This window comes from Mastigoproctus giganteus, chromosome 13, assembly GCF_048544385.1.
Source record: "Mastigoproctus giganteus isolate SK-2022 chromosome 13, ASM4854438v1, whole genome shotgun sequence".
Taxonomy (NCBI): Eukaryota; Metazoa; Arthropoda; class Arachnida; order Uropygi; family Thelyphonidae; genus Mastigoproctus; species Mastigoproctus giganteus.
Window position 1 is genome coordinate 11,498,813 of NC_143587.1, and position 27,242 is coordinate 11,526,054.

At 36.2% G+C, this 27,242-nt stretch overlaps 1 protein-coding gene across 1 annotated transcript in view; it reads right to left on the minus strand.

Annotated features, from left to right (window-relative positions):
* The window catches only part of LOC150075762 (uncharacterized), an 85,999-nt gene that overhangs the window by 25,669 nt on the left and 33,088 nt on the right, over positions 1 to 27,242 (minus strand). Inside the window, exon 4 of the mRNA XM_090387873.1 lies at positions 20,442 to 20,757. Within this exon, the coding sequence (XP_090243999.1) occupies positions 20,442 to 20,757 (316 nt within the window). The remainder of the gene's footprint in view (positions 1 to 20,441; positions 20,758 to 27,242) is intronic.

Genomic DNA, 27,242 nt, shown 5'->3' on the forward strand with positions numbered 1-27,242 from the left:
CTATCAGTAATAACTAGAATATCGTCTAAATATCTCCCATAATATGTGATACGGGGTCAAAAAGGTGTCAAATGTATATGCTCAATCGTTGAGAGATAGAACTCTGACATTAAGCCGCTCAGACTCAAACCCATTGGTAATCCAAAAATTTGTTTGTACGCCTTGTCTCGAAAGGTGATGTAGTTGGCCTCAACTAACAGTTTAATCAAGTGAAAAATTTTCTTAATAGGTAGCTTCGAATAATTAATCGGTGTCGAGTTTTTATTTAACATATCCCAAATAATATCTGATGTGTATTCAACGTTTACATTCGTATATAACGAAGTAACATCTAGTGAGAATAAACTGTCATTGTCACCAAGTCTACAGTCTTTAAGATTATTAAATAATGTATCATAGTTCTTATCCCAAATTGTATTACCTGTCTAAAGGGTTTTATAATGTTATATATATGTGTGACTAAGGATTAAAATGCCGAATTCCTGTAGGAAACAATAGGTCGAATAGGAAATTCAGTCTTGTGTAATTTTACCTGACCGAAAAGTGCAAGAATATTGTATATTCTGGCCTTCAATTCCTTTAACTGGGCCGTAGTAATGTAGTCGTTTTTTCGATACATGGTTAACGTTTTATTGTATTGATTGACCAAATTGGTAAACAGTGCCGGGTCTACTTCAAGATAAGTGGAGGTATCTGAAACAACTGAATCTAACTTATTAATATAATCAGGTTTATCTAGTATTACCACTGGTATCTCCTTTATCTGCCCTCTGTATAATAATGTCCTTATTTCCTCGAAGTTCTCATAAAGCTTAACTGTCATGTATATTCAATTTAGGAAGTCGCGTTTCTTTTGTTATTCACTACTTGGTTAACTTGTTGAATAAATACATCTTTTTGAGGAACATTACAAAGTCCAAATTCAATATCAATTATGCATTGTTTCTTAGGTAGTTTTCGAGGTAGTAAATTATAATTTAGTCCTTTGGATAAAAGTGAAATCTGGTCCTGCAATAGCGTACATGAGGAAAGATTTGTAACCTGTTGATATGTCGGTTCGTTGAATACTGGGTGAGGGGGTGTTCGTGAACTAGCTGACATATTCTGTGATAGTACGTTGTGTGTCTGGGGGGGGGGGGTTGTCACCCAACTGGTATGAACTTGGTTGAAAGCCCGCGACAATGTGTTAGAATTCGCATGAACGTGCCTTGACCTATCTGATAATGTTTGCAACTTATTAAACGTGTCTGTTTTTTTTTTTTTTATTTCTGAGGCCTGTGCTTCCCGTCGCAAATCTATGGAGGTCTTCAAAACAGACCAATCGTTTGGATGTAGATAATTTTTTTTTTAATTTATCGCGAAGCTTCCTAACCTGGGAAAGGTATTTTTCTTTATTCGAATATCAAGATTTTAAGGCAAGCTTAACAATATTACGCGATGTGGCCAATGTTAGTTGTTTTAAGCCTGAAATTTTTTGATTTAAATTAACCCTGGCAAACTTCGGAACGATGTTGTTTTGAAGGCAATATTTTAGAAAAGAAATATGGTAACTTTGGGCCGAGTACCTTAGTGTTGATTTAATGTAATTTTGCACCAAGCCATTCAAAAAATCTCCCATAATTGTGTGTATCAATAGTTTACTACTAGGAAGGAAAATCATTTTGAATATTTTCGTTAGATTCTTTTTAATTGCGTTAAATTGATATTTAATTGTTTAAAATTGATTTGAATTGTGTTAAATTGGTTTTTAATTATTTAAATTTTACTCTGTACCGGTAAGTTGTCGATTTTTTGTTTTTATTTCTGGAGAGTATCATACGGAAGAGTTCTACGTACTATATTGAGGTAAACTCCTCTTATTATTTTACAAATAGTAATGTATAGTAAAATAATCAATATGCAATTTCACAAAAAAAAAAAAAAAAAAAAAGCTTCAGGATCTTGAAAAAGCCAATAACTGGATTATTTACAATAAGTTTTGCTTTTTATTATAGGATTTACAAAAGGCAGGATCTAGCTACTTGTACCAGTCTTTGTCTACTCAGCAACACTTCAAGGGTTATGGTCCTTCTGTGATCATTTACCAGTCGACATTTTGCCTTTTACTATTCCTTGTGGAATAGTAAAAGGCAAAACTATTCCTTGTGGTCCACATCAGTAATGGCAACTTAAGAGATTTTATTATTTTTCAAAAACAGCTGCTTTTCAGCACACAAGATTAATGGTTTCATTTATCTATATCTTTCATATCTATATGCATTTTTCACTGCTGTCATAATTTGCAAAAGTAGTGCAGTTCTCCCAATGCTGTGCCATCAAAGTGACTGTATGTCTATCCGATCCAGCAGAATTTCTATCATGAGTGCATAAGGCCATAACATCTCCTTACAGCAGTCTGCTGACTACCATGTATTTCATGTTAATCAAACAAATGTCTAATTACATTTACAGAACCAACATTATTTTTTGTATTAAAAAATATTTTGTTGTTATTAGTTTCCTGCTAAATGAATAGTTATACAACACAAAATTATCAGTCCTAGAATGGGCCAAACATGCATTTCATGTTAATATGATTAGCATTACTTATAATTTTTATTCTAAATGTCATAAAAATAAACAAGTAAATTTATGTTTTGAATAATTTCATTATACTGTAGTTTACTATCATTGTAACTCCATCTTGTTGCCATTGGTGTACCTCCATCCTGGGGCATACCCAAAACAGGTACCCAAAAACTAAAATTAACGTAAGCTGTAATTCCACCCCAACAAAAATTGAATAATACAGTAAAACTTTGATTTTAAATCAAGAATTATAGCACATAGTAACCTACCAGAGTATTTATACAACCCAGAATACACCTAAAGAAAAAAAACGTAATATTACTTATACCCTCAGAAAATTATTTTCAAAATAAAATAAGAATTTTTTAATATATGATTAAATTTAAAATTGGTAATGGCCATGGTAATTACCTAGTAGTCTTAAGTCCTGACCACTGTTCTACCAGCCTACTTAATGTGGGATGATCTATTCAACTCAGGATTCCAGCCTTGTGTCATATATTTCACAGTTCCCTTCCAATTTCATTTCAACTGCACTGGAAAGTTAGGTAACTCCAGGTTTTTATTTCATAATTTGAACACAGCATAGCAATCTAGGGACAACTAATGTTTGACACAGTTCATTCTGTGAAAGAGCTGGGAGCAGCATACAGGGAGTTCATAAAAAAATTTGATAAAATCTTTTCATATACAATTAGTTGAGAAAACAAAAACATAGTACAGCCAGGCCTCGCATAACGCGAGTTCGATTAATGCGATTTTCAGTTAACGCTAATTAAAAAAATTATACCACTTCACAATGCAAATTTCGATTTTTTTTTTTATGCGATAGTTTAAAAAGATTTGAATCACGCGTTAAGCTTACCGCGAGTCGACGGGCAATAAACCAACGTTTGCCTGCTGCCTGCCTCCATGTGTTCCATCAACCATTGGAAGAAGATGTGTTACTTGTTTGTTTCCTGCTAATAAAGTCGATAAAGTCACTTGCATAAAAATTCAAATTTTTAAATGAGCCAGATGAAAATGTTACCGCGAAGGAGATAACGGTAAAAGAACTAGATGAAATCTTTCGTATCGCAGAGACCCTCAAACAAAAGGTGTGAGGTTCTCTGCGATATTTATTTCGACAGGGCCCAGAAAAGATTGTTGTCGGCTATTGGAAATTGATTGATGAAAAGAGAAAGTCAACACTGTTCAAATATTTCTGCAACAGTCATTTCTTCATTGTGTATTTTATGTCAGAGGTTCCCAAACTTTCTCAGTTCACAGTGCCCTTAGTGTCTCAGTAATTTTTTCAAGGTGCACCCAGACCAAAAGAAATACCCAACAGTTCCGTTTAGTAGTTAGGTTCAAACAACTTAATAAAGAATGTTGAAACTGTGAACTACCTCGAGCTAGTAGTTCGCGCAGTGTCCGATAGATGTCGAGTATCACTGTGTTTCCCTCGAAAATTTAAATTATTCCGCGGTGCACAGTTTGGGAACTGTGTTTTATGCAATAAACATTTAATTCCATAATTATTTTCATTATCTTTTACATTGTATACTGTTAAAAAGTTATTTAAAAGGTATTTTTAAAATTCTTTATGGACATTCCAGAAGGTCAAGGACCAATTATAATTTTTCCTGTTGATTATTATATTCGACTAAAAAATGAATAGCAAATGCTTAGATTACTATAATTATAAGATTACTATAATTTCATTATTATTATATTCGATTAACGCGTTTCCATTTTGCGCAATGCACTCGCGGGACAAATTAATCAAGGCCAGCCTGTATTTATGTTTCATTATTGAGATAAATTTCTTTGTATTGTCTGACTAGTGCCATGATTTTTTTTTTTTTTTGAACACTGCATTCATCTCGCAAATCTAATGACTTTCCAACTTTATTATGAGCCAATAACTGAAAATTAAATCTATTTAATTACATAATAAAGATAATTAAATAACAATAAATAATAAAAATACCTTCATAATTATAAGAACTTGATAAAATAAGTGGATATTGAATCGAGAAAGAACAACAAAATAATTCAATGAACACTAAGAAAAACTCAATCGCAGACAACTTGCAAATGAAGTAAAAATTATCTATGTTGGGAGAATGAATTGGATATTGGTGAGGAGAGCACAGGCCCCCTCCAGTGGGGATTCTGTGCTCCCCAAGTCCTCCCTGTCCCATCTCATAATTTAAACAAATCTTTCAAGTAGCAAACTATCAGTTCATAATTTAAAAAAATTATTTCTGGCTATTGGTAATTAGCAACAATTAAATTTAGGGAAATTATTTATTCTAAACAAATTATTTATTTTAGAAAACTTGAGCTCTGTAATAGAATGATAAAGCTATCCATTTCAAAGGGGATAAGAAAAATAAGGGCTGATGAAGCTTATATCTGTTGAAAAGTGGTATTTCTTTATATCTCACATTATTTTGCTCAATGTAATTCTACTCATTTTTAATGCATCTGCACTTTGAGTCACATCACAAATTGGCAGCAAAGGTCCACCATGCTCACATTCATATTGTAAATAATCTCTCAGACATGTAACAAAAACAAAGCTTTAATTTCAAAGCAGACCCAAAATCAAATTTAATTACTCATCCTCTTTTTGCACAATGTGACATATTAAATTAATATGCAAAAATAAACAAAATAAAATGTGAGAAAATTCATAAAATCCACCAGTTAACTATAAAAATAGTTAACTGGTGGATTTTAAAACTGGTGCACTATAAAAATGGTGTATATAACTAAAACAATCCAAATTATTACTGCAAACATAAGTTTTCATAGAGATTTTATTGTATTTTTGATTAATTAACGTATTAATGTGTTTTACAAATAGATTAACTAGGCTTAATAGCATTTGTTAGCTTATTTTTTTAAATTTAGCTAGTGTTTTTGTAAGTTATGACTCTACTCATACCGCTTTGTATCAGAGTTTCGGCAAGAATATTGTAGCATGTAACCAGTAGCGCAGAAGAATAGTAGGCTTTTAATTGTAATAAATAAGTAGTTTGAAGGTTTTTGTCACTTTTTGGGCATACATCTTTTGTATTTAGCTAAGGATATAACTAATTTACATTGTGATCATTACGGTATAGTGTATATCTTGAACTTGATAGTATAAGGTACAACTAGATATAATATGTATCACTGCATTAGCTTAGTATAGTATTGTATAGTCAATTAAATTTATTAACCTTATTAATTTTCATTCTTAATTAATTAAATCGTATTTAAATGAAAATCATGCCCCAGACTAGAGCAGCAAAGCAATGTGCATAAAGTAGGGGGAGTGCTGTGGCTCAGGGGGAGAACCGAAGAGGGCGATTCTCCAACGCATCACAGCCTACAAAAATGTGTAATTTGTGAAAAATTTGCAGACTTTCTGGAACAGGATATGATCTAGCCAAGGAGGATGTCTTTGTGTGTGTGTGTGCTAGGTGCAGAGAGTGTCAAGAAATTAGGTGCCAACTCAGCATTCTGAAGGGCATCTATGAGAGATTGAAGGGTACGGCAGATGCCCTCCAAGAAATTAAAATGGGGAGCCAATCAAGGTAGGTAGGATCTTGTCGTTGCAATAGTGACAACCCAGTCACTATTGCAATGTCCCTTCATGGCCAAAAGGCCAGGGGTTAACACATATAGAGATGATAACAAGCAGATATATTACAGAAATAAATAAATTGCCATTAAATGATATAGGACATAAAACAAATTAAATGAAATAACATCAAGTGACATAAGATATTAATAAGAAGATACAATGACTTCCATAATGGCATTAGGTTACATAAAAATATTAAGACGACATAAAAATTACATTAAATAAATACTGGTGTAATGTAATATTTAGATTAAATTAACAAAATGACACTTGAAAGTCCCAATTTTTGTCTTCGCAGCTCGTGGGAGAACAGCACGAACAGAAGCAGTTGATACACACACTGCTGGCTCCTTTCCCAGTATGATCAGTAATTAATCGGAGCATTAAAGTGGTGAGTGCAGGGCATGTTGGCTTGGATGCGATAAAGAGAAGGTTTTTCATTTTGCAGACTGTCCGGACAGTCGTTGACTATTCCTTACTGTAGGGAACCTGGGGTGAATTTGCATGTCACTAGATTGCTTCGAGGATGCCCTCTGTCTATGCTGAATGATTGGAGGATATGGGATGTGTGGGATCCAGAATCCTCTTCCTATAGTGTCGGTTAACAGTAAATTTCTAAGTCGGCATCGATGCCCTGGATTCTTCCGAGCATCTGGTAAGGTAGAAAGTGATCTGATAAGTGGAGGCGTGAGTGAAGAGGGCAAATTACTGTGGTGGCTCGGAGCTGTGTGGGTGGAATCCTCCATCCACAGAGATCTCAGAATGAAGTAGATGTGATGAGACCGGTCAGCATTTTTATCGTGATTACCAGTCTCCTTTGTTCAATGAGAGAAAGAAGCCTGGGAATTCACAGGGCCAGGGCCATTTCGGTCATATGGGCTTGGAGTGGTATCCTGTGTTTGTAGGTTACCCACTTAAGGAGCCAGTACTCTGCTGCCCAGATGGGTTTTGTGTTCGTGTGTGCTGTTAATGCCCAGATTTCTGCTGCATAAAGTAGCAGGGGTATACGATGGTCCTGACATATTTTGTTGCGGTAATCTTGTCTGAGACGTAATGAAGGCGCTGCTTCGCTCTCCATTTAAAATGCGATGCTCGCCTGATGAGTTTTTCAATGTGATGGTTAAATATCAGCTTTGTGTCAAAATCCACCCCCAAATCTAAATGACATGAAACAGGAAGTATGGATACTGCATTAATCTTTGGCGGGTTGATATTAAGGCCAAATTGTTTGAGGTAGTCTACTAGTGTGAGGAGCACACACTGTTAATTTCCTCTGTGATCATATTGGGGTCTGCATTTGTTTGGATGGTGGTCAGTATTTTTAAATTGTCAGCATAAGAAAAAATATCTGGCCTCTGGATTATAAAAGGGGAGATAATGGCAGTAAAGAGGAGGTTTGAGAGGACTCCCCTTGTGGTACTCCTATAGACATTTGCTTAGTATATAGCTTTTGTCAGCATTATGGAGTATGATTGTATGGTTCTGAAGGAGTGATGAGAGGAAATGAAATGCATCCCCACCTATGTAGTGGTCTTCATGCAGTCGTAGGTGGGCAGGTACTTGAATGGCATCAAATGCTGTTTCAATGTCAAGGTAGGTTATGAGGAGTTCTTTCCTCTCAAAAGCTGTAAGAATGCTGTGGGCAAGGAGATTGGTAATGGTGGACCTGTTTGGTAGTGATGAATGAATTTGTGGTGGAGAATCTGGAAGTATGTGAGCTGTTAAAGTTAGCAGGAGGTCCTTTCTAGTAGTTTCAGGAGACACGAGGAATTGAGATGGGTCTGAAGTGTTTCTCTAATGATGGTGTTCTTATTTTTGGGTGCAGCCTTACCAAATAGACATTCCATTGATGGAGAAATGTGTGTTTGGTTAGTACTGCATTGAAGATGCTAACAAGGGGCTGGATGATATATGGACCCAGGCATCTCAGCATGAACTGGGGTATTCCTACAGCTATGGGTGTAGAGCAGGGGTTGGCCACCCCTGCTCTACACCCATAGCTGTAGAGCAGGGGTGGCCAACTTAATTTGTGATGCAATCTACTTTTTTTCTTCAGAATGTGCTGCGATCTACACATTTCCCCATTTCAAGAATTTCATTGCACATGGTTAAAAAAGTTAATCGACACATTGAAAAATGTTGTTTAAAAATTTTAAAATTATATAAAAATCAGAATTCTTATTTTAAAATTCATACATATTTAAAATTTTAATTTATGTGAAGTTTGTGTCTTCATGTCATCTGCCAAGCTTTCAAAATCGGGGATATACTGTGATAAGGCCAACCATAAAGAATCTTCTGTATGCAAGTCCGTAAGAGTAGAGCGATTCTTGGTCTTTGTTTCAAATTTTTTTTTTTTTTTTTAATCATATGAGATGAGCAATACACGAAGGAACCAGTTTTTCCTGCTTCCTTCGTAATATCCAAGCCTGAGGCGGGATTTGAACCCACGACCTTTGGGTTGCCAGGTAGGCACTTTACCCACCCGGCTAGCTAGGTCTTGCTTTGTTTCAAATACAAAAAGACTGCTTCACATAGATATGTGGAACCAAAACAGGAATTTAAAAGTTCACTGCATTTTTTTTACGTTTGTGTACTTCTCTTGGCAAACATATTTCCAAAAGTCTTTTTCCAATGATCTGGCTTTTAGGAAGATATCGTTTCGCAATGTAATAATTTCATTTTCAAATGATATTTTCCCATGTGAAAAATCTCAGCGATTTTTTTCTGCAATTTGTTTCGTATCTAAGTCGACATTAAATGGATAAGAAATATATTGAACAATGTCTTCAACTGACACAGAGACAACCCCCAAGGCAGAATGCGCTGGTCCCGAAGGAACTAGTAGTTGTTGGTGACTCTATTGTCAGGGAAACGGGGAACATGCTTTGTAAAAAAGATAGGTGGAACAGGACCAGGGTATGTCTGCCAGGGGCAAAGGTTGATGACGTTGTAGAGCGAATATCATCTTTTAAGGGCACAAAAGGTGATATAGTTGTACACGTTGGCACTAATAATATTAAGAGTAGGAGACCGGCAGAATTACTTAACAAGTACAGGTCACTGTTGAACAAAAGCCGAGAATTAGGGTTGAATTTGAAAGTGTCTGCAATTCTGCCCAGACACGATAGGAGGGAGTATATGATGAGAGCCTTGTCGATCAATTCGGCCCTGGAAAGATTGTGCAAGGCTCAAAGGGTAGAATTTTTTTCAGCCTGGACTGTACTTGTTAACAGGAGAGATTGCTTCAACAGGGATGGGATACACTTAAATAGAAAGGGTGCAAGAATATTTGCTGATGCTATCGAGGCAGTGTTAGGTGGGTCGGAAAACTGCTAGCTTGGGGGGAGACAAAGACCAATAGATTGACAGTAGCCACTGGCAGAGGTGAAAGAGATTCTTGCACTGCTTCTATTAGAATGAGCAGAAGCCTGAAAAACAAGATGCATGGTATTTCAGAGACTGCTGGGAGCCATTGTGGTACAAGTAAACACATGGGTTGTGTTAGGGTAGCTAAGAATAGAAACAGGTGCAGGTATACTTGCGTGTACACCAATGCTAGGAGTTTAGTAAATAAATTTGATGAATTTGAGGTATTGCTCAAAACATCGAAGGCAGATATTGTTGGGATATCAGAGACGTGGTGTCACACAGATATAAGGGATGCAGAACTGCAATTTGGGGAGTACAACGTCTACAGAAAGGATAGACAGGATAGGAAGGGGGGAGGTGTTATGCTATTAGTTAAGAAACACATAAAAACCAAGGAAGTGAAGCCAGTCGACATCGCTGGACAGTGCAGTGTGGAGTCAGTTTGGTGTGACATAAGCATTGGGAGATCAAAATTGAGAGTAGGAGTGTGCTATAGGCCTAATGACTCTGATGAGTATAATAAGGAACTGTACAGGGAAATAGAGTGGGCCAGTAAATCAGAGTGTCTTATAATGGGGGATTTTAATTTCCCAGATATTGACTGGAATTTGGGGGCTGGATACTCACACACTAGCAGGGCTTTTGTGGATTTATTGGATGATTGTTTTCTACATCAGCATGTTCGGGAGGCAACTAGAGGGAGTAATACTCTTGATTTGATTATCAGCAGTGATTCTTCATGCATTAAGAATCTGCAGATAAACGAACCACTAGGTGGCAGTGATCACAGTGTGCTGAAGTGGGATTTACTCAAAGAGGTAACTACCATTAGGGGTAAAGGGAAGGGTTATTGCTTCCGTAAAGGCGACTACGATGGACTGAGACAGTATTTAAATTCTATACAGTGGGACCAACTGATGTTACCAACAGCAAATTCAAAATGGGAAGCATTCAAAGAACTTATCTTGGAAGCTACTAGGCTTTACATACCAACTAAGAAATATTGTTCAAGGTTTAGGCCAAAATGGATGTCAGATGAACTAATGAGGCATATGGCAGAGAAGAAAAATGCATGGGATACTTACAAATTAACACATGACACAGAAGCCTATGATAGATACAAGTTGATATGCAACCAAGTTACAAAGGAGGTTAGGCAGGCAAAGGCAGATTACGAGAAATCCTTGGCAAGGGATGCAAAGAAAAACAGCAAAGAGTTCTTTACTTATGTAAACTCTAGAAGGAAAGGGATGAATCAGATTGGTCCACTTGATATTGATGGGTCAAGTGTTGATGATCCTGCTCAGGTGGCTAACAAACTAAATGAATATTTTGCATCGACATTCACACATGAGGAGTTATTCAGCGAGGGGAATGCCAGAGGTGTATTCAACTCTAGCAGTAAGTTACAGAATCTTGAAATAACTGGGAGTAAAGTGGAGGAGAAACTGTTGAAGATAAACACAAGAAAGGCACCCGGGGTGGATGGGATCTATCCAGTTATATTAAAGGAGGCAGCAAAGGAAGTAAGCAAACCCTTAGCCATAATTATGAGAGCTTCCTTGGACTCAGGGGAGGTACCCATAGACTGGAAATGTGCAAATGTGACCCCAATTCACAAAGGAGGATCAAAGGCTGACACAAGTAATTATAGACCTGTGAGCTTGACTTCTGTTCCAGGAAAATTAATGGAGGCACTGGTTAAAGACGCACTGCAGGATCATTTAGACAAGACTTCAGTTATAGCTCAGACACAGCATGGTTTTGTTAAGGGGAAGTCTTGCCTGACCAACTTGATTGGATACTATGATGCAGTCACAAAAGAACTGGATGCAGGGAATAACTTTGATATTATATACTTGGATCTTAGAAAGGCTTTTGATACTGTTGCACATGGAAGACTGCTACACAAATTGGAGCAGTGTGACATTGGAGGCAAATTGCTGCTATGGATAAAGGGGTGGTTGAGGGGGAGAAGACAGAGAGTGGTAATCAATGGACACTGCTCATCGTGGACTGATGTTATTAGTGGAGTCCCTCAGGGCTCAGTGTTGGGTCCATTATTGTTTTCTGTATTTATAAATGATATTGATGATGGTATATCGGGATTAATGTCCAAGTTTGCAGACGATACAAAGGTTGGCAGGGTTGTCAAGGACACTACTGACACTATGCTTCTGCAACAGGATCTGGAAAGGTTGAGCAGATGGGCTGAGAGGTGGCAAATGAAGTTTAACATTGACAAATGTAAAGTACTACACATGGGAAACAGCAACCCCAGAGCAACGTATCAACTCTATGGTACAACACTGACAGTGGTAGAGAATGAAAGGGACTTGGGGGTGGTTGTGCAGGCAGATATGAAGTTCCCTGAGCAGTGCAGACGGGCTGCAAGAGTAGCTCATGGAGTATTGTCAATGATATACAGGAATTTTTCCAGCAGGGATAAGGAGGTGATTATTCCATTGTATAAGGCGATGGTCAGGCCACACCTAGAGTACTGTATACAGGTCTGGAGGCCTCATTTCAAGAAGGATGTAGAGCTGCTGGAACGAGTACAGAGAAGGGCAACAAGATTAGTGAATGGAACAAAGGGGTGCTCTTACGAAGAAAGGCTTAAGTTTTGCAAATTACAGTGTCTGGAGACTAGGCACCAGCGAGGTGATCTGATAGAGGTGTATAAAGCCTTGAATGGTTTAAGCATGCTCAATGCTGATGGGATTCTTCCTCTAGCTCAGAATAATCACCTGAGAGGGCATAAATTCAAATTGAGGAAAGACAGATGTAGGATAGACGTGCGGAAATTTGCCTTTAGCCAGCGAGTGGTTGGTTGGTGGAACAGACTTCCATCCCTTGTGGTGGAGGTTGATAGCCTAAATAAGTTTAAGGCTCAGCTGGACAGGTATTTTGAACGAACAGAGGGGTGAAGTGGAAGTGGTTTTTTTTTTTTTTTTTTTTTTTTTTTTTTGGCTGATGCTGCATAAGCTTGCTTTCTTGCATCAAATGCCTCTACTAATGCTAATGCTAATTGTTTTAAAATCACTGAATCTGATTTCAAAATTATCCACAACCTTCTCAATTTCGAAAACACATTTCTCACTATTTAATTCAAAAATAGGATATTTTTGCAAATGATTTTGCAAAATGATCGAATTTTTTTTCTTTGAGATCCTTAGCCATTGCAAAAAATTGATATTTATATACAGAAATACTACTAATCATGTCATCTACATTTTTATTTTTTTCTTGTAATTCCAAATTCAGATCACTTAATTTACTGGTAAAATCTGCCAAAAAAAAGCCAGATCACACAACCACTCCGTATCTTGTAGCTGCTGATAATCATCTACCCTTTGATCAACAAATTTTTTAAATTTCATTCAACAAATTTTGAAATCTCTGTAGAAACTTACTCCGACTCAGCCACCTCACATCTGTGTGTAATATCAAGATCTGGTTCATTTTCATCGAGTTGCATTTTGAAAAATCTCCTTTGAAGAGATTGTCCTCTGATGCAATTCACAATTTTGAAAGCTATGTCCATAACACTTTTAGTATTTAATCATTTGCTGGCTAACACATGTTGGTGGATGATACACTGGTAACTCATCCGTATCACCTGTTGTTTTGCATTAAAAATTGGGATTGGTGGTTCCGGTTGTATTAGGATTGGGTCATGGTCTGAGTTAAAATAACCATCTTGAGAAGTATCAAATGTACATGGTATTGATGTGAGGATCAGGTCAAGTTGGTTTGTTTCCCTTGTGGGCCCTCATTGGCTATAGTTAGGCCAGCAATGCTTAGCTGTGATAGAAGCAATCTTTTCATATGATCCAGACATGAAGGGAGGTTGAAGTCTCCAGACAATTTTTATTGCTGAGGAGAGGAGCTGGTGAAGGATCCAGTTGGTCACCTCTTGCATTGTTTCCTTTGTAGGATTGGGTGGTATGTAGACGACTTCAATGGAAAGGGATCTTAATTTCAGCAGTGTATAGAGCGCTTTGTAATCATCTGAGTTGCTGGAGATGCTGTTCTCAAGGGTGAGGATACCTTGATTGTAGAACAGTGATGTTCCCCCCTTCTTTTATTCCTGGATGTCAGCACGGCACCATAACCACTTCTTTTATTCCTGGATGTCAGCACAGCACAGCACCATAACCACTGGGGGGGGGGTCATAGCTTCAATGTAATCCTCAGTGGGTTCCAGCTGGGTCTCAGTGAGGCACAGCATATCAAATTCTTCAGATAGCAAAATTTTGTCAATGGTTTCAAGTTTATTCCCTAAACTGTGGACATTCTGGTAAAGTAGTTTAACAACAGGGATCAAGGGGACTCTTAATTGTCCTCCCTCTAGTCGTTTGGTTGTTTCGAGGTCGTGCTGTTGCCCTTGATGTGCTTCTGGTTTTGATAGGCATCTCAGTTGGGTGGATTAGATTTTGGGGTTGTTGTTCATGAGGATTTACATGGAGGTGACCCGGATGGCAGGGAAGCAGGTGAGCGCATACTGGGGCGTCCACTTTTGCAGTGAAATGATCGCTACTGCAGCTATAGGTGAGTCAGCTGCATTTCCTTCTGGGGGGCCTGTGCATTTCCTAGTTTGTCATTATGGCATGTTGCTCTTCTATAAAAGGGACATATGATGGCTCCATATGGATGGACGTTTGATGTAGCGATACAGTTCAGAGTCATATTCGAGCTTGAAGGAAGCATAGTTCTGGTGCTTAGTTGGGAGCTGTTCGACTGCCACTCATCTCTCAAAGCTGTAGCGATGTCATTGGCTGTGATCTGCGGGGACAGTCTTGAAACGGTATAAGCTGCTTTTAGACTTTCCTGTAGTGCTTACTGCTTGGAGCGGAGAGGTGCTGGATGTTCCTATAGAATAGGAGTGGCTTGCTCTTGGTCTGCAAGAGGAGATGTGTTTTGGCTGATTATCGGTTATCCAGAATAATTAATGTCAGGCCTCTTCCGAATAGCAAAATTAAATAAATTCTGTTATATTGTACTAAGGTAAAAGAAAAAGATTTTAAATAATGTGAAAAAAAAAAAAAAACATTTATTTAGTTTAAAAAAATAAATAAATAAAATAAATAAATAATAACTTATCCATAAAAATTCACACATTTAGAAATTTATGTATACAGTCAGTGCTCGTATAGCACGATAGTTGTGTTCCTAGAAACCCTCGTGCAATGCAAAATCATGCAATATAAATAACAGGCCCTATGGGAAAAATAGGGTTAGGTGCGGACCACCCAGATTGAACACACATTTGTAACCAAAACATTACCAAACACAATAAATAATCATAATAAAATACTTACGTATTTTATTACGATTTATTTGAGTCTAGGAAAATTTACCGCCAGCAATTTACCGCATTTTACCATCTAGAAGCAATGAGATGTGTTTGGTCAAATCATAAAAAGTTATTTTTTATTTAAGTTTCTGCCTTAAGCTATGATTAGCTTATTTTTGGAATTCTATGAACTATGAGGGAATAGTAAGGAAATAAAAAAAACACATGTATGGAAGTATGTAATTTAATAGGTAGATTATGTATTTTAATAGTTACGTGTATCACAAAAATAGTAAAAAATCAATTATTTGAACAATATAACAGTTGGTTAATTTTAAACTAAACTAATTATAACATTAGGTATGTCATAGTACACTGCAAAAATTCAAAATGAATGTTTATGCAATCTTCAGAATCAGTCACATTGGGATAATTAATTACTAAGAAACTAAGTATTTACAACATTATGCGCTTACCTCTTAGATAATCAACAGTATCACCCCGTATATCATATGCACTAACAAGGCTTTTAATTCGTTCATCACAATCGCGATACTTCTTTTTTTTTTTTTGTTGCCCGGATCACTTCCACTTAAATATTGTTCAATGTGCATTTCGTAAATACTTTGTTCTTTTTTAATGCAATTGATAAATTTCCAAATGTTGGGCTGATAAGCAGCGACTTGTTCCTCAAATCCTCTATGCCACCCTTCAACAGTATTATTCATTCTTGGTAATCCTTCAACAACAAGCTGGCATACGTTCCACATGTCATGGGAATACTTTGGTGGTCGACGAAGATGTTGTCTGGTTGGGCGTCCAATCCATGTATGCACAAAATAATCAACAACTTCTTGCGATTCTGGAGGAAAAACACCATTTTCACACAAATGTTCAAAAACGACCGTCACAAAGGCAATTGCTGCCAAAATTCACATATTTAAAGCAAAATTAGCATCAGTTTCATAACGTTGTTTCATTCCATTATTCTGAATGGAACGAAAAATACATTATGAAAGGTGGAAAAAACAACCCCGTTGCGAAGTGGCAGGAAAAACTCTTCTGCAAGCATTCATCATCGCAGTCTCAAAATCTATAGTTATTGATTGCGGGGACATAGCCAGTTCCAATACTTTCAGCTGCTGTAGTAGAGATACATACGTTTCCTCAGACTTGTTAGGCAATAATGCATAAACTAATGGAAGCGATATTTTGTCCTTGAATCCATGTATCGTATACAGCTGATAAAAAAGTAAGGGAATAGTTTTGAAAGTCCCATCGGCATAACAGTGTTCACTTCGCGCTAACAACTGCAAATTTCTTTTCGTACTGAAAATTAACATACGATTGGCCTCGGGTCCAGAATCAAATTGTAGAAACAATTCTCCATTGCATGATGTTTTATATTCTTCTGTAAAAACTATGTATGTCTCTGTGATGCATTGAAAGAACTGGGCCATCAAAATTTCGATTTCTTATATTTCGGATCGTTCATTTCATTGTATCTACACTTGGAAGCTTAGGGGCTGCTGCTTGGCTACAGATTCTCGAAACATTTGAAATAATACTATGAGGCGTATTATTTGTTGTTTCTGTATAAGTTCGAATGGTATCAAGAAGTTGTGCTGCCTCAACTCCTGCTGTGTCTTCACAATGATTGTGCTCCTTCCATGTTTTAACGATGGTGTTATCTACCGTAGTAACTCGAGCAGCACATTTGGTTTTTCGGTAATTTTGACACTTCCAATGAATTTTTGTTTCATTTTGCCTGTCTTTATAAAAGAAATGTCCGCTAAAGCACAATTCCGGTTTTCCTTTTTCTGATTTCAAAAATTCCACCGACATGATGCGTTCACAAACTCAAAAGGATAAAAATAAACTCAAAATAAGAAAATTCTGCAATTTTAAGAGATTATAAATATATAAGTACCTCCCTAATCAGCATGCCCTACCCCCACTCCCCTAAAACATGCTACTTAAGTTAAAAATAAATTTATATAAATTATATGTATTGCCTGACGATATTTGTAGGCTATAAACTGTTTATGCGATAAACTGACGCGGCGGTAAACTGCTGGCGGTGAATTGCGAGCGATAAACTTCCGCCGAAAGTTTAAGAAAATTTAAGTTTATAAACAATTTTATAGCCTACAAATGATTGCTAGCATATTTTATTGCCAGGCATTACATATAATTTATATAAATTTATTGGTCATTTTAAATTGAAAATAAGGCTTTTCTATAGGCGTTATTTAAGAATTAAGTGCAGTTAAAAATGAAGTTATATGCCAGGTATACATTTCCTGGAAATACATACCATTGCAGGTGCTTTAATTTAATTGCCTGTTATTTTCCAAAATTGGAATTAGGTAGGTACCTACTTGTACGAAGCATGTTTTTAACTCAGAATATGTATTTTAACAGCAATTAAAAAAGAACAAAGTATTAACGAAATGCGCATTGAACAATATTTAAGTGGAAGCGATCCGGGCAACAAAAAAAAGAAGTATCGCGATTGTGATGAACGAATTAAGAGGCTTGTTAGTGCATACGATATACAGGGTGATATTGTTGATTATCTAAGAGGTATAGCGCATAATATTTCTTATTAATAATGTACATACTGTGTTGTAAATATTACAGTTTCTTAGTAATTAATTATCCCAACATGACTGATTCTGAAGATTGCATAAACATTCATTTTGAATTTTTGCAGTGTACTATGACATACGTAATGTTATAATTAGTTTAGTTTAAAATTAACCAATTATTATATTGTTCAAATAGATTTTTTACTATTTTTGTGATACATGTAACTATTAAAATAAATAATCTACATATTAAATTACATATTTCGATATATGTGTTTTTTTTTTTTTTTTTTTTTTTTATTTCCGTACTATTCCCTCATAGTTCATAGAATTCCAAAAATATGCTAATCATAGCTTAAGGCAGAAACTTAAATAAAAAATAACTTTTTATGATTTGACCAAACACATCTCATTGCTTCTAGATGGTAAAATGTGATAAACTGATGCGGCGGTAAATTGCTGGCGATCAATTTTCCGGACACCGATTTATTCATTACGAATAATTTTTAAATATTTATTTAAAATATTTATTACAATATTTTTTACGTAATAGTCGTAATAAAATACGTAAGTATTTTATTACAACTATTACGCAATAAAATATTACTAATGCTTTTGCTTCTATTGTAAGCAAACTTGTTCTTTGTTTGATTTTCGATCCAAACAGATGACAGCCATTCAATCTCTTCCAATTCTTTGTGTCTTGATCTAATGGATTTTATTACACTTTGAGTTGTTCCTGCTATGAAAGTTGTTTTTATTTTCTCTGCATTCTTTCTAATTCTCGGCATTGCCTCATTTAGGCCTGTAGCACATTCAATATCACATGTTCTTTCATTTCGCTCAAAGTGTTTCACATTTCATATATTTTTTCTCTAACAGAGGCGGACTGGCCATAAGCCTTACCGGAGAAACTCCGGTGGATTGGAGGCCAAAAGTGTGATTTTGGCCATAAATGCTAGTATGGCTATAAATTTTCCCGGGTAAGAATTTTTGACCCAGTCCACCTCTGTCTATCGATATTGCTTTTCTTTTTCTCTCTGAATCTGTAGTGTCTTCTCCAGGATGCTTCCTTTTCACACCTTTTAAGTATTTTACTAATTTTTAGGAAATAAAGCACAATTACAAAATGAGGAGGCATGCCTGATACATATAAACAAAGCTGTGCGTGTGTAGCAACTGAATAAACAACACCGTAAAAGCAGAAACACACTATTAACACCTCACTAGGTGTTAATAGCTCACATTTTACTGAAGCACATTTCTGGGGGTTACTACCATAAAACAAAAACAATTTCCAGTTGTGTTTCTGCTAGTGGAATCTGTTATAAACGGTTAGTAAACTCAATCTAATTGCATTTGCGATAATACCAACAGCTGGAATTGTGTGGGTTTTTAAGTTATTATGGTGAAATGTGTTTCCCCTTCACTGATATAAAAAACAAATACATTTTCAGAATCTCCTCTTCATTCCTATCGTGTTGCGTTCAGTTGGGGTGATTCCGCATTCGACTGCCATTTCTTGTAAACACGAAGGGGAATCATGCTAAGCGAATTCGGTTCGTGTTATATACGATATCGTTCCCTTATTTATAAATTGTGTATGATCGAATTCATGTAGTGTAAATACGTATTATATGAGGACTGACTGTATTCGGATAGGTATTTTACAGCAAATTTTATGTGGAAAAAATTTAAAGTAATTTTTTTAAATAATGTTCGATCGTTTGTAGTTGTGACCTATTTTTTTTTTGCTGCTAAATCTCTCAAATTCCTTAACAATATCAATTTGATTATGTCGCATTCTTCCTGGTTTTCTGCCCATTTCAGTGCTGTTTCTATTCATTGATATTTTACCGTTAAAACCAAAAAAGAATAAATCGCACAGTTTTGGGGCGATATTATTCTTACCGAATCTGGAGTTAAACTAAACATAATATGAAATGAAGAGAACAAAATATGTCATGGAAACTTGGGTTCACAAAAGCAAATGACTAAACTCTATCACTCATGATTTCCGAATAAACCCATTAGTCCTAATCCAACATTTCACCAGACAGAAATACTCTTGTAACATAATAAACATTTGTCTCAAATACTACTATTAATAAAAAATAAAATAAATAAAAAAAGCAAAAAAAATCAGCCTTTCAAATTATATAACTGATGTCAGTTATATCAGTTTTATTAAGATAACTGACGTTCTACTGTATAACTCCATAATATGAAAGATGTCTGATGGTGTGCGTGGTTTAATCTAAAAGATATTTCTTGGCTAAATGCCTACGAGTATGAAAGAGTTTATTCATGCATGTGTAATGCTCACACATCATTTCAACTACCAAGGTAGTTTTAATGCATTGTTTCATATTACTTTCTCTCTCTATACATTAAAAAATGTTTTCCACCTGGTGATATTTATTCGACCTTGAGAATGCTGCATGGTTGGGTAGCCAATGGAAGACGAGGGATGCGAGCCATGTGTTACAAGTGGGCGGGGCAATTACATCACTACAAATGCACAGATAAATAATTACATGGGTCATTTCCTGATTGTGTTAATTACTATGTTAGCAAATCAAACGTCATGGATTCTAGACACTGTTGAAACGCACTGATTGATATCTAATCAGGAAATGACCTATGCACGAAGGTTGGCGAGCGAAGTGAGCAGAGCCCCTTATTTATTTAAACAAAATTTTTTTGAGAGGGGGGCAGGTTATGCTTTTTTCCCACTAAGTTTTTGGTTCCTGCTGTTGGTATAGTATACCCCTAGACAGAATCATGATGGGCAGCAAACTATAGTACAATCCAGTTATTGTAATCCAATTAATTGTATCCAGCTATTATGCTGTTAAATGTTAATATTCAAAACATACATTTCTACATTAACCAACTTCTACCTTGCATCCTATAATAAATATACACTTTTATACTTCAGCATGCTGGAACTGAATATTTCTAAATAAATTAGAGACAGAGGAAGGATACTCACACCTCAAATTGCTAACCATTGTTATACTACGCAATTGTAATGAATCAGTACAATTTCTAGCTTTTATACAGTTATTTCTCTCTTTCTTGCACAACCTTGAGCACAAAGATTGGTCTACTGGTCCATCAGTGAAGCTTTCCTTTTGAAGTACACAGTTTTTATTTACACAAGCATCACTTTTTACCCCAAGAGAGCTTCCCTCTTCATGTGTGCATACCTGCTGGTAAGTCTTTATTCTATCAAATTTTTTGGCAAGAGGAGAAGAAAGAACTGGAACCTTGGCATTTGCACAATATACTGCTGTTTCTTTTAGGCTCTAAAAAAAAATTAAATTAGATTAAGCATTTTTAATCAGAATCCAATCTTACACAGTACCTGAATTAAACAGTTAGCCAATAAAAATAAAATGTAATGTATTTTAAAGAAATATTAATAATTTTAAAGGAAGAAATTTGGCAAAATTCCTGTATATCATTGAGATAACTCCATGAACTGTCTTAGCAGCCTGCCTGCCTGCCTACATTTCTCACAGAATGTCACATTGCAACTGTACAATTACTCCAGATCTCCTTAATTTCTACCACTTTACATGTGGTATTCAACTGGCATAATATTCTGAGATTACTGCTCCCCATATTTTTTCTAGGTCTTGTTGCGAGGCATGCCTTGATTCCTATCATTAACCACCTGCCAACATTTTTATTATCTACAAACTTAAACAATATGCTTGATATGCCTTCATCAGTATCACTAATAAATATGGAAAATAAGAGACCCAGCACTGAACTCTGAAGACCTATACTAATAGCATTAATGAAAGAAGAGCAGTACTCATTTAGGACCACCCTATCTTCTGCTACACAAGCATCACTTTATCCATAGCAGAAACTTTTCTCTAATGCCACACTGCTCCAATTCGAGCAGCAGTCTTTCCTAATATTGCATTACTTTTAAACAAATAGCATCACCAATAGGTCTCTGCTATTTAAGCAATGAGTCACTGTTATAAAAACAATTATTTAGTGGATGAGTAGTCTCAAATTGTGATGGGCTCCAAACTTAGACAGAAACTGAAAAGGATAGAGTGATAAAGAAAAAATAAATGAACAAAGTACCTTGCTTTTCAAAAAAAAAAAGAATAGGATCCTCTGGGTATACTGCCATCCATCTGCCGATTTTTAATGGGTGTCAAATTCTAAGGCTGCTGTAAAGGTCAAGTGACCACTCACTTATTCACATAAAAGACCCAGTTCAAAGCCATTGAGGTCTGGCCTGTGTGTACATTCTTCGATCACCATTGCTTTCTTAGCTAGGAAATTTAGAAATAGAAATGCTCCACTAGTTCTAGACAGAGGACATCTCTACCCATGGCTCACTTCCACCCAGGTTTGTCCAGTCAGTCTCACTTACAGCTACAAGGTGTGGCAATATATTTCCAGGACTAGTGCAATAAAAAGAACACAAAGTGAAGGAGCTCAAAATTGGTTTTCTTTTAATTCAAAGTAATCATATCCTGAATGAATGCACTTATTACACCATTCTAAAAGTTTCTGAAAAGTCAGCAAAGGCATCCAAATAGATTATGTTTAGGTCAGCAGTTATGTTTTTCTTTATTATTATCATCATTATTATTAGCTATATGGTGCAAGGAAGCCAGAGGCTTATGCTGCACCAGCCAAAAAAAAAAATTCCTGAGTTACCCTGAGAGAGAGTCAAAAGTAGAAGGAATCACCAAGAAAGAGAAGAATGATGATATCCAGCTGAGGATCCTGGGTGTGCCAAGCCCATACTCACCAGATGTGAGCCCCTGGGGTTATATGTTACACTGATGATGAGATGTAAAGTAACTTGTCAAATTATCATATCATTAAAAATTCTGATATTTGTTCAACTAAAAAATTGCAAGTACTGTACACAGAAAGTTGTTAGAACAGAAAGACCATGAAATTAAACTTAAAAAAAAAAAAAATTGATTCAGACAGTAAGTCTTGCCAGTTTGTCTTAAAAGGAAAATAATTATGTAGAATATAGCAACATAAACAGGGTAATATGAATAAATGGCATTACTGAAGGGAGTTAGTCGACAAATCCAATATACATGACATTAAGTGCACATTATGACTTATGTCCTCAACATCCTGAAATCTCTTTTCTTTGCAGATGGTTCTCACTTTGAGAAAGAGGAACCCCACTGGTGCTAGTTCAAAAGAGTAGGGTGAATGGTTGATCTGTACAATGACATGTTTTATCAGAAATGTCACCACAAGGCAGAATGGACAGAGGCACTGTTGTGCAATAAGAACCAGCTACTTTTATTTTGAAATTGTGGCCTCACCCAGGAAATACGCTTCAATAGTCTTTGAAGCACCTGTACATAGAATGCAGCATCAACTCTCCTCTTCAAGTACAAATTTCTTGTAAATCACACTTTGTAGAAAAACATGATCAGCATCATCTTAATCCTGGACTTCCATAAATGAAACTTTTCGGGACCTTGGTGATGATTTTGAAGTCCACTGCATGCTCTGATGCTTCATCTCTGGGTCATACTGAAACACCCAATGCTCATTTCCATGACAAATACAGTCAAGGAAATTAGGATTATCTTGAGAAGTCTGGATGAAGTCTTCACATAGTGACGCTCTCCATTGCTTCTGCTCGCTCGTAAGGGTGTGTGGCACAAATTTTTCACAGACCTTCCTTTTTCCTAAATTTTCATGCAGAATTTGACAACTCATCTCCTTATTCATATCCAATTCATCAGCCATCATTCTGGAAGTCAAGCGACAATCTCTTTCCACAGTTTCCTGAACCTTTTCACCTCTGTTGTCACTTCAAGAGGTCAACAGACACCCATTTCTTGGGTTGTTGTAAACATCCTCCCATCTGTTTTTGAACCGCTTATACCATTCAAATACACTGGTACGACTTGGCATTTCATTACCATAAACTATTTTTAACATTTCATATGTTTCGGTTGCAGATCTTCCCAGTTTAAAGGAAAAAAAAAAAAAAAAAAATTGATATTAACTTGTTGCTCCATTGCAAAATCATGAGACAGAATGTTAAAGCTATTAACAAAACCAATTGTTACAATTTGTCAAGCCTACTGGACAATTTCTATACTGCCATCTGTTGGAGGAAGTTTGAACTACAACATACCACTTGCATTTATACTAGATTAGCCCACTCAGGTTTGTTAATCTACATCCTACAACTATATACCCATCAAATGCTCTGTGCAAACTTGTTGAAAAACACCATTTTGGCTCGAGTTTACCTACTAACTGGCTGGTAATATTCCTATAACAGAAAACAATAAGCAGCAGAATGTGTTGCCCTAACAATGAAACTGGTGATCTCAATTAAGGTCCTTTGTATTTTATGCTTTCTAATCTTCCTCGCCTGGTACTTTATTTCATTTATCACAAAAATAAAGACCTTCGGTAACACCGTGACTAGAAATTGAAGGAACTGGATTTTTTTCACGATGTCCATTATAACATTAAAAATGTTATCTGTTTCTCTGATAATGAAGTCTCCTAATAAAACTAAATCTCTTGAACCAGAGCTGAATGCATTTTACTATTCCATTCTGAGTCCCTGAATCAGGGGCACATCACCTGGCAGGTTACTACTAAACATTTGAGTCCCTGATAAGCTCTTACTTTTATTTTTCTTTAGGGCAAGCATTCGTTTCTTCACTGATTCAAATTCTTCTAGTAACGTACCAAGTTTTAATTTGAGACTGGTACATTCCTTACATTGGGAACAAAAAAAAAAAAAAAAAAAAAGTCATCAGTTGAACTATAATTGCATACTAGATTAACTTTTCAATACATGCCAGAGACTATGAAAGCAATTAACAGATAACTCATCCAGCAATTGACTAGAGCTGTTTTTGTCTGGTTAAGATATCCCTGGACAAAGTATTCAATGTACAGTTAGTAACAACCATTATTAAAGTAAGAATTAACTTTGCAAAATATTATAGAAATTAAATTTATAAAATACTAAAATAATTAAGTAGATACCAAAAATTTATGAACTACTGAACTTAAAAATTTAAACTTAACAATAAAACTGAAAGAGTGTAATTTACAAGAATTTGCTTTACAAAACTAAGAAATAAATTTACAAAATATCACAGAATGTAACTTCAAAAATTTTCAAAATTAAATTTACAACATATTAAAGAAACTAAACAGAAGCAAAAATAAATTACTGATCAGCATTCTAGGTACTCATGTATTATTAGAATTTGGACCTAGGTCATATTCCAATGTAAATGTATGAAAATTCCAGTATGCACTTTTTGGGATCAAACCTATAACCTTGCCACAAAAAAGCATAACCCACTGTTATCAGAGTAGTTATGATAGAGCTGGGAACTACTCTGCCCCTTGAGCTAATAATGGAATATAAAAAGCATTTTTTAGGGGATGGTTGAGGTAATTTTTACATATGCAAATTCACACATCACATAATCAAGTCCATGAAGAGGATTTGGTTGTCGCTGAACAAACAGACTCTCCTAAATTCAACGCACTTGATTCAAGCGTCACCTAGATATCTGCTCCGTCAGGATTTTAAATTTCCAGGTGACAGCTTTAGCTATCGTCAATGGAAAAATATTTGCAACAAACCACAGAATCTAAAATATATATTACATATATGGTAAACCCTCACTTTAAAGTACTTTTACTTTGAAAATAGACAGCATAAAGCAGGCTTTTCATCCAAATGGCACTCGGATGTACTTACTTGACATAACTGCCTTAGTTTGATGATATTTATCATCAGTAACAATATTTTCATTATAAACCAGGGTGCCAGGACTTTTCTAATCATTATATATCTTTCTATAGCAGCATGTTCAGGAGGCAACTAGGAGTATTATTCTTGAACTGAATATCAGTAGTGATTTTTCATGCATTAAGAGTTTGCAGATAAAAGAACCACTAGGAGGCAGTGACCACAGTGTGCTGAAGTGGGATTGACTCAAAGAGATAACTACCATCAGGGGTAAAGGGAAGGGTTTTTGCTTTCATAAAGGCGACTACGGTGGTCTGAGACAGTATTTAAATTCTATACGGTAAAAACAACTGATGATACCAACAGCAAATTCAAAATGGAAAGCATTCAAAGAATTAATCTTGGAATCTACCAGGCTTTACATACCAACTAAGAAATATTGTTCAAGATTTAAGCCTAAATGGATGTCAGATGAACTAATGAGACATATGGCAGAGAAGAAAAATGCATGGGATACATATAACTTAATGGGTGACATGGAAGCTTATGATAGATATAAGCTGGTCTGTAACCAAGTCAAAAAGGAGATTAGTCAGGCAAAGGCAGATTATGAGAACTATTTGGCAAAAGATGCAAAGAAAAACAGCAAAGAGTTCTTTACCTATGTAATCTCTAGAAGGAAAGGGATGAATCAGATTGGTCCACTGGATATTGATGATTCAACTGTTGATGATCCTGCTCAGGTGGCTAACAAACTAAATGAGTATTTGCATCTACATTCACACATGAGGAGTTATTTAGGGAGGGGAATGCCAGAGGTGAATTGAACTCTGGCAGTGAGCTAGATGATTTTGTAATAACTGAGAGAAAAGTGGAGGAGAAATTGTTGAAGATAAATATAAAATAGGCAACCAGGTGGATGGGATCGATCCAGTTATATTAAAGGAGGCAGCAAAGGAAGTAAGCAAACCCTTAGCCATAATTATGAGAACTTCTTTGGACTCAGGGGAGGTACCCATGGACTGGAGATGTGCAAATGTGACCCCATTTCACAAAGGAGGATCAAAGGGCGACACAAGTAATTATAGACCTGTTAGTTTAACTTCTGTTCCAGGAAAATTAATGGAGACACTGGTAAAAGAAGCACTGCAGGATCATCTAGACAAGACTTCAGTTATAGCTTGGACACAGAATGGTTTTGTTAAGGGGAAGTCTTGCCTGACCAATTTGATTGGATACTATGATGCAGTCACAAAAGAACTGGATGCAGGGAATAACTTTGATATTATATACTTGGATCTTAGAAAGGCTTTTGATACTGTTGCACATAGAAGACTGCTGCACAAATTGGAGCAGTGTGGCATTGGAGGCAAATTGCTGCTATGGATAAAGGGATAGTTGAATGGGAGAAGAAAGAGTGGTAATCAATGGTCACTGCTCATCGTGGACTAATGTTATTTATTAGTGGAGTCCCTCAGGGTTCAGTGTTGGGTCCATTGTTGTTTTCTATATTTATAAATGATATTGATGATGGTATATCAAGCTTAATGTCCAAGTTTGCAGATGATACGAAGGTTGGCAGGGTTGTTAAGGACACTAATGACAGTACACTGCTGCAACAGGGTCTAGAAAAGTTGAGCAGATGGGCTGAGAGGTGGCAAATGAAGTTTAACATTAACAAATGTAAAATAATACATATGGGAAGCAGTAACCCCAGAGTAATATATCAACTCTGTGGTACTACACTGAGGTGCCTCCATAGCCAGGAGCAGCAGTACGTAGCACACGCTTCTTGATTAGACCAGGGTTCGAGCCCGTAACCACCAAACACGGAGGATGCAGAAATGTCAGGTTATGACCACCGCATATCCCCGGAGCAATATGGCCTTAGTTGCTAATGCTCCTAAAAAACCAAATAACAAAATAACAACAGTGGTACTACACTGACAGTGGTAGAGAATGAAAAGGACCTGGGGGTAATTGTGCAGGCAGATATGAAGTTTTCTGAGCAGTGCAGACAGTCTGCAAGAGTAGCTTATGGTATCT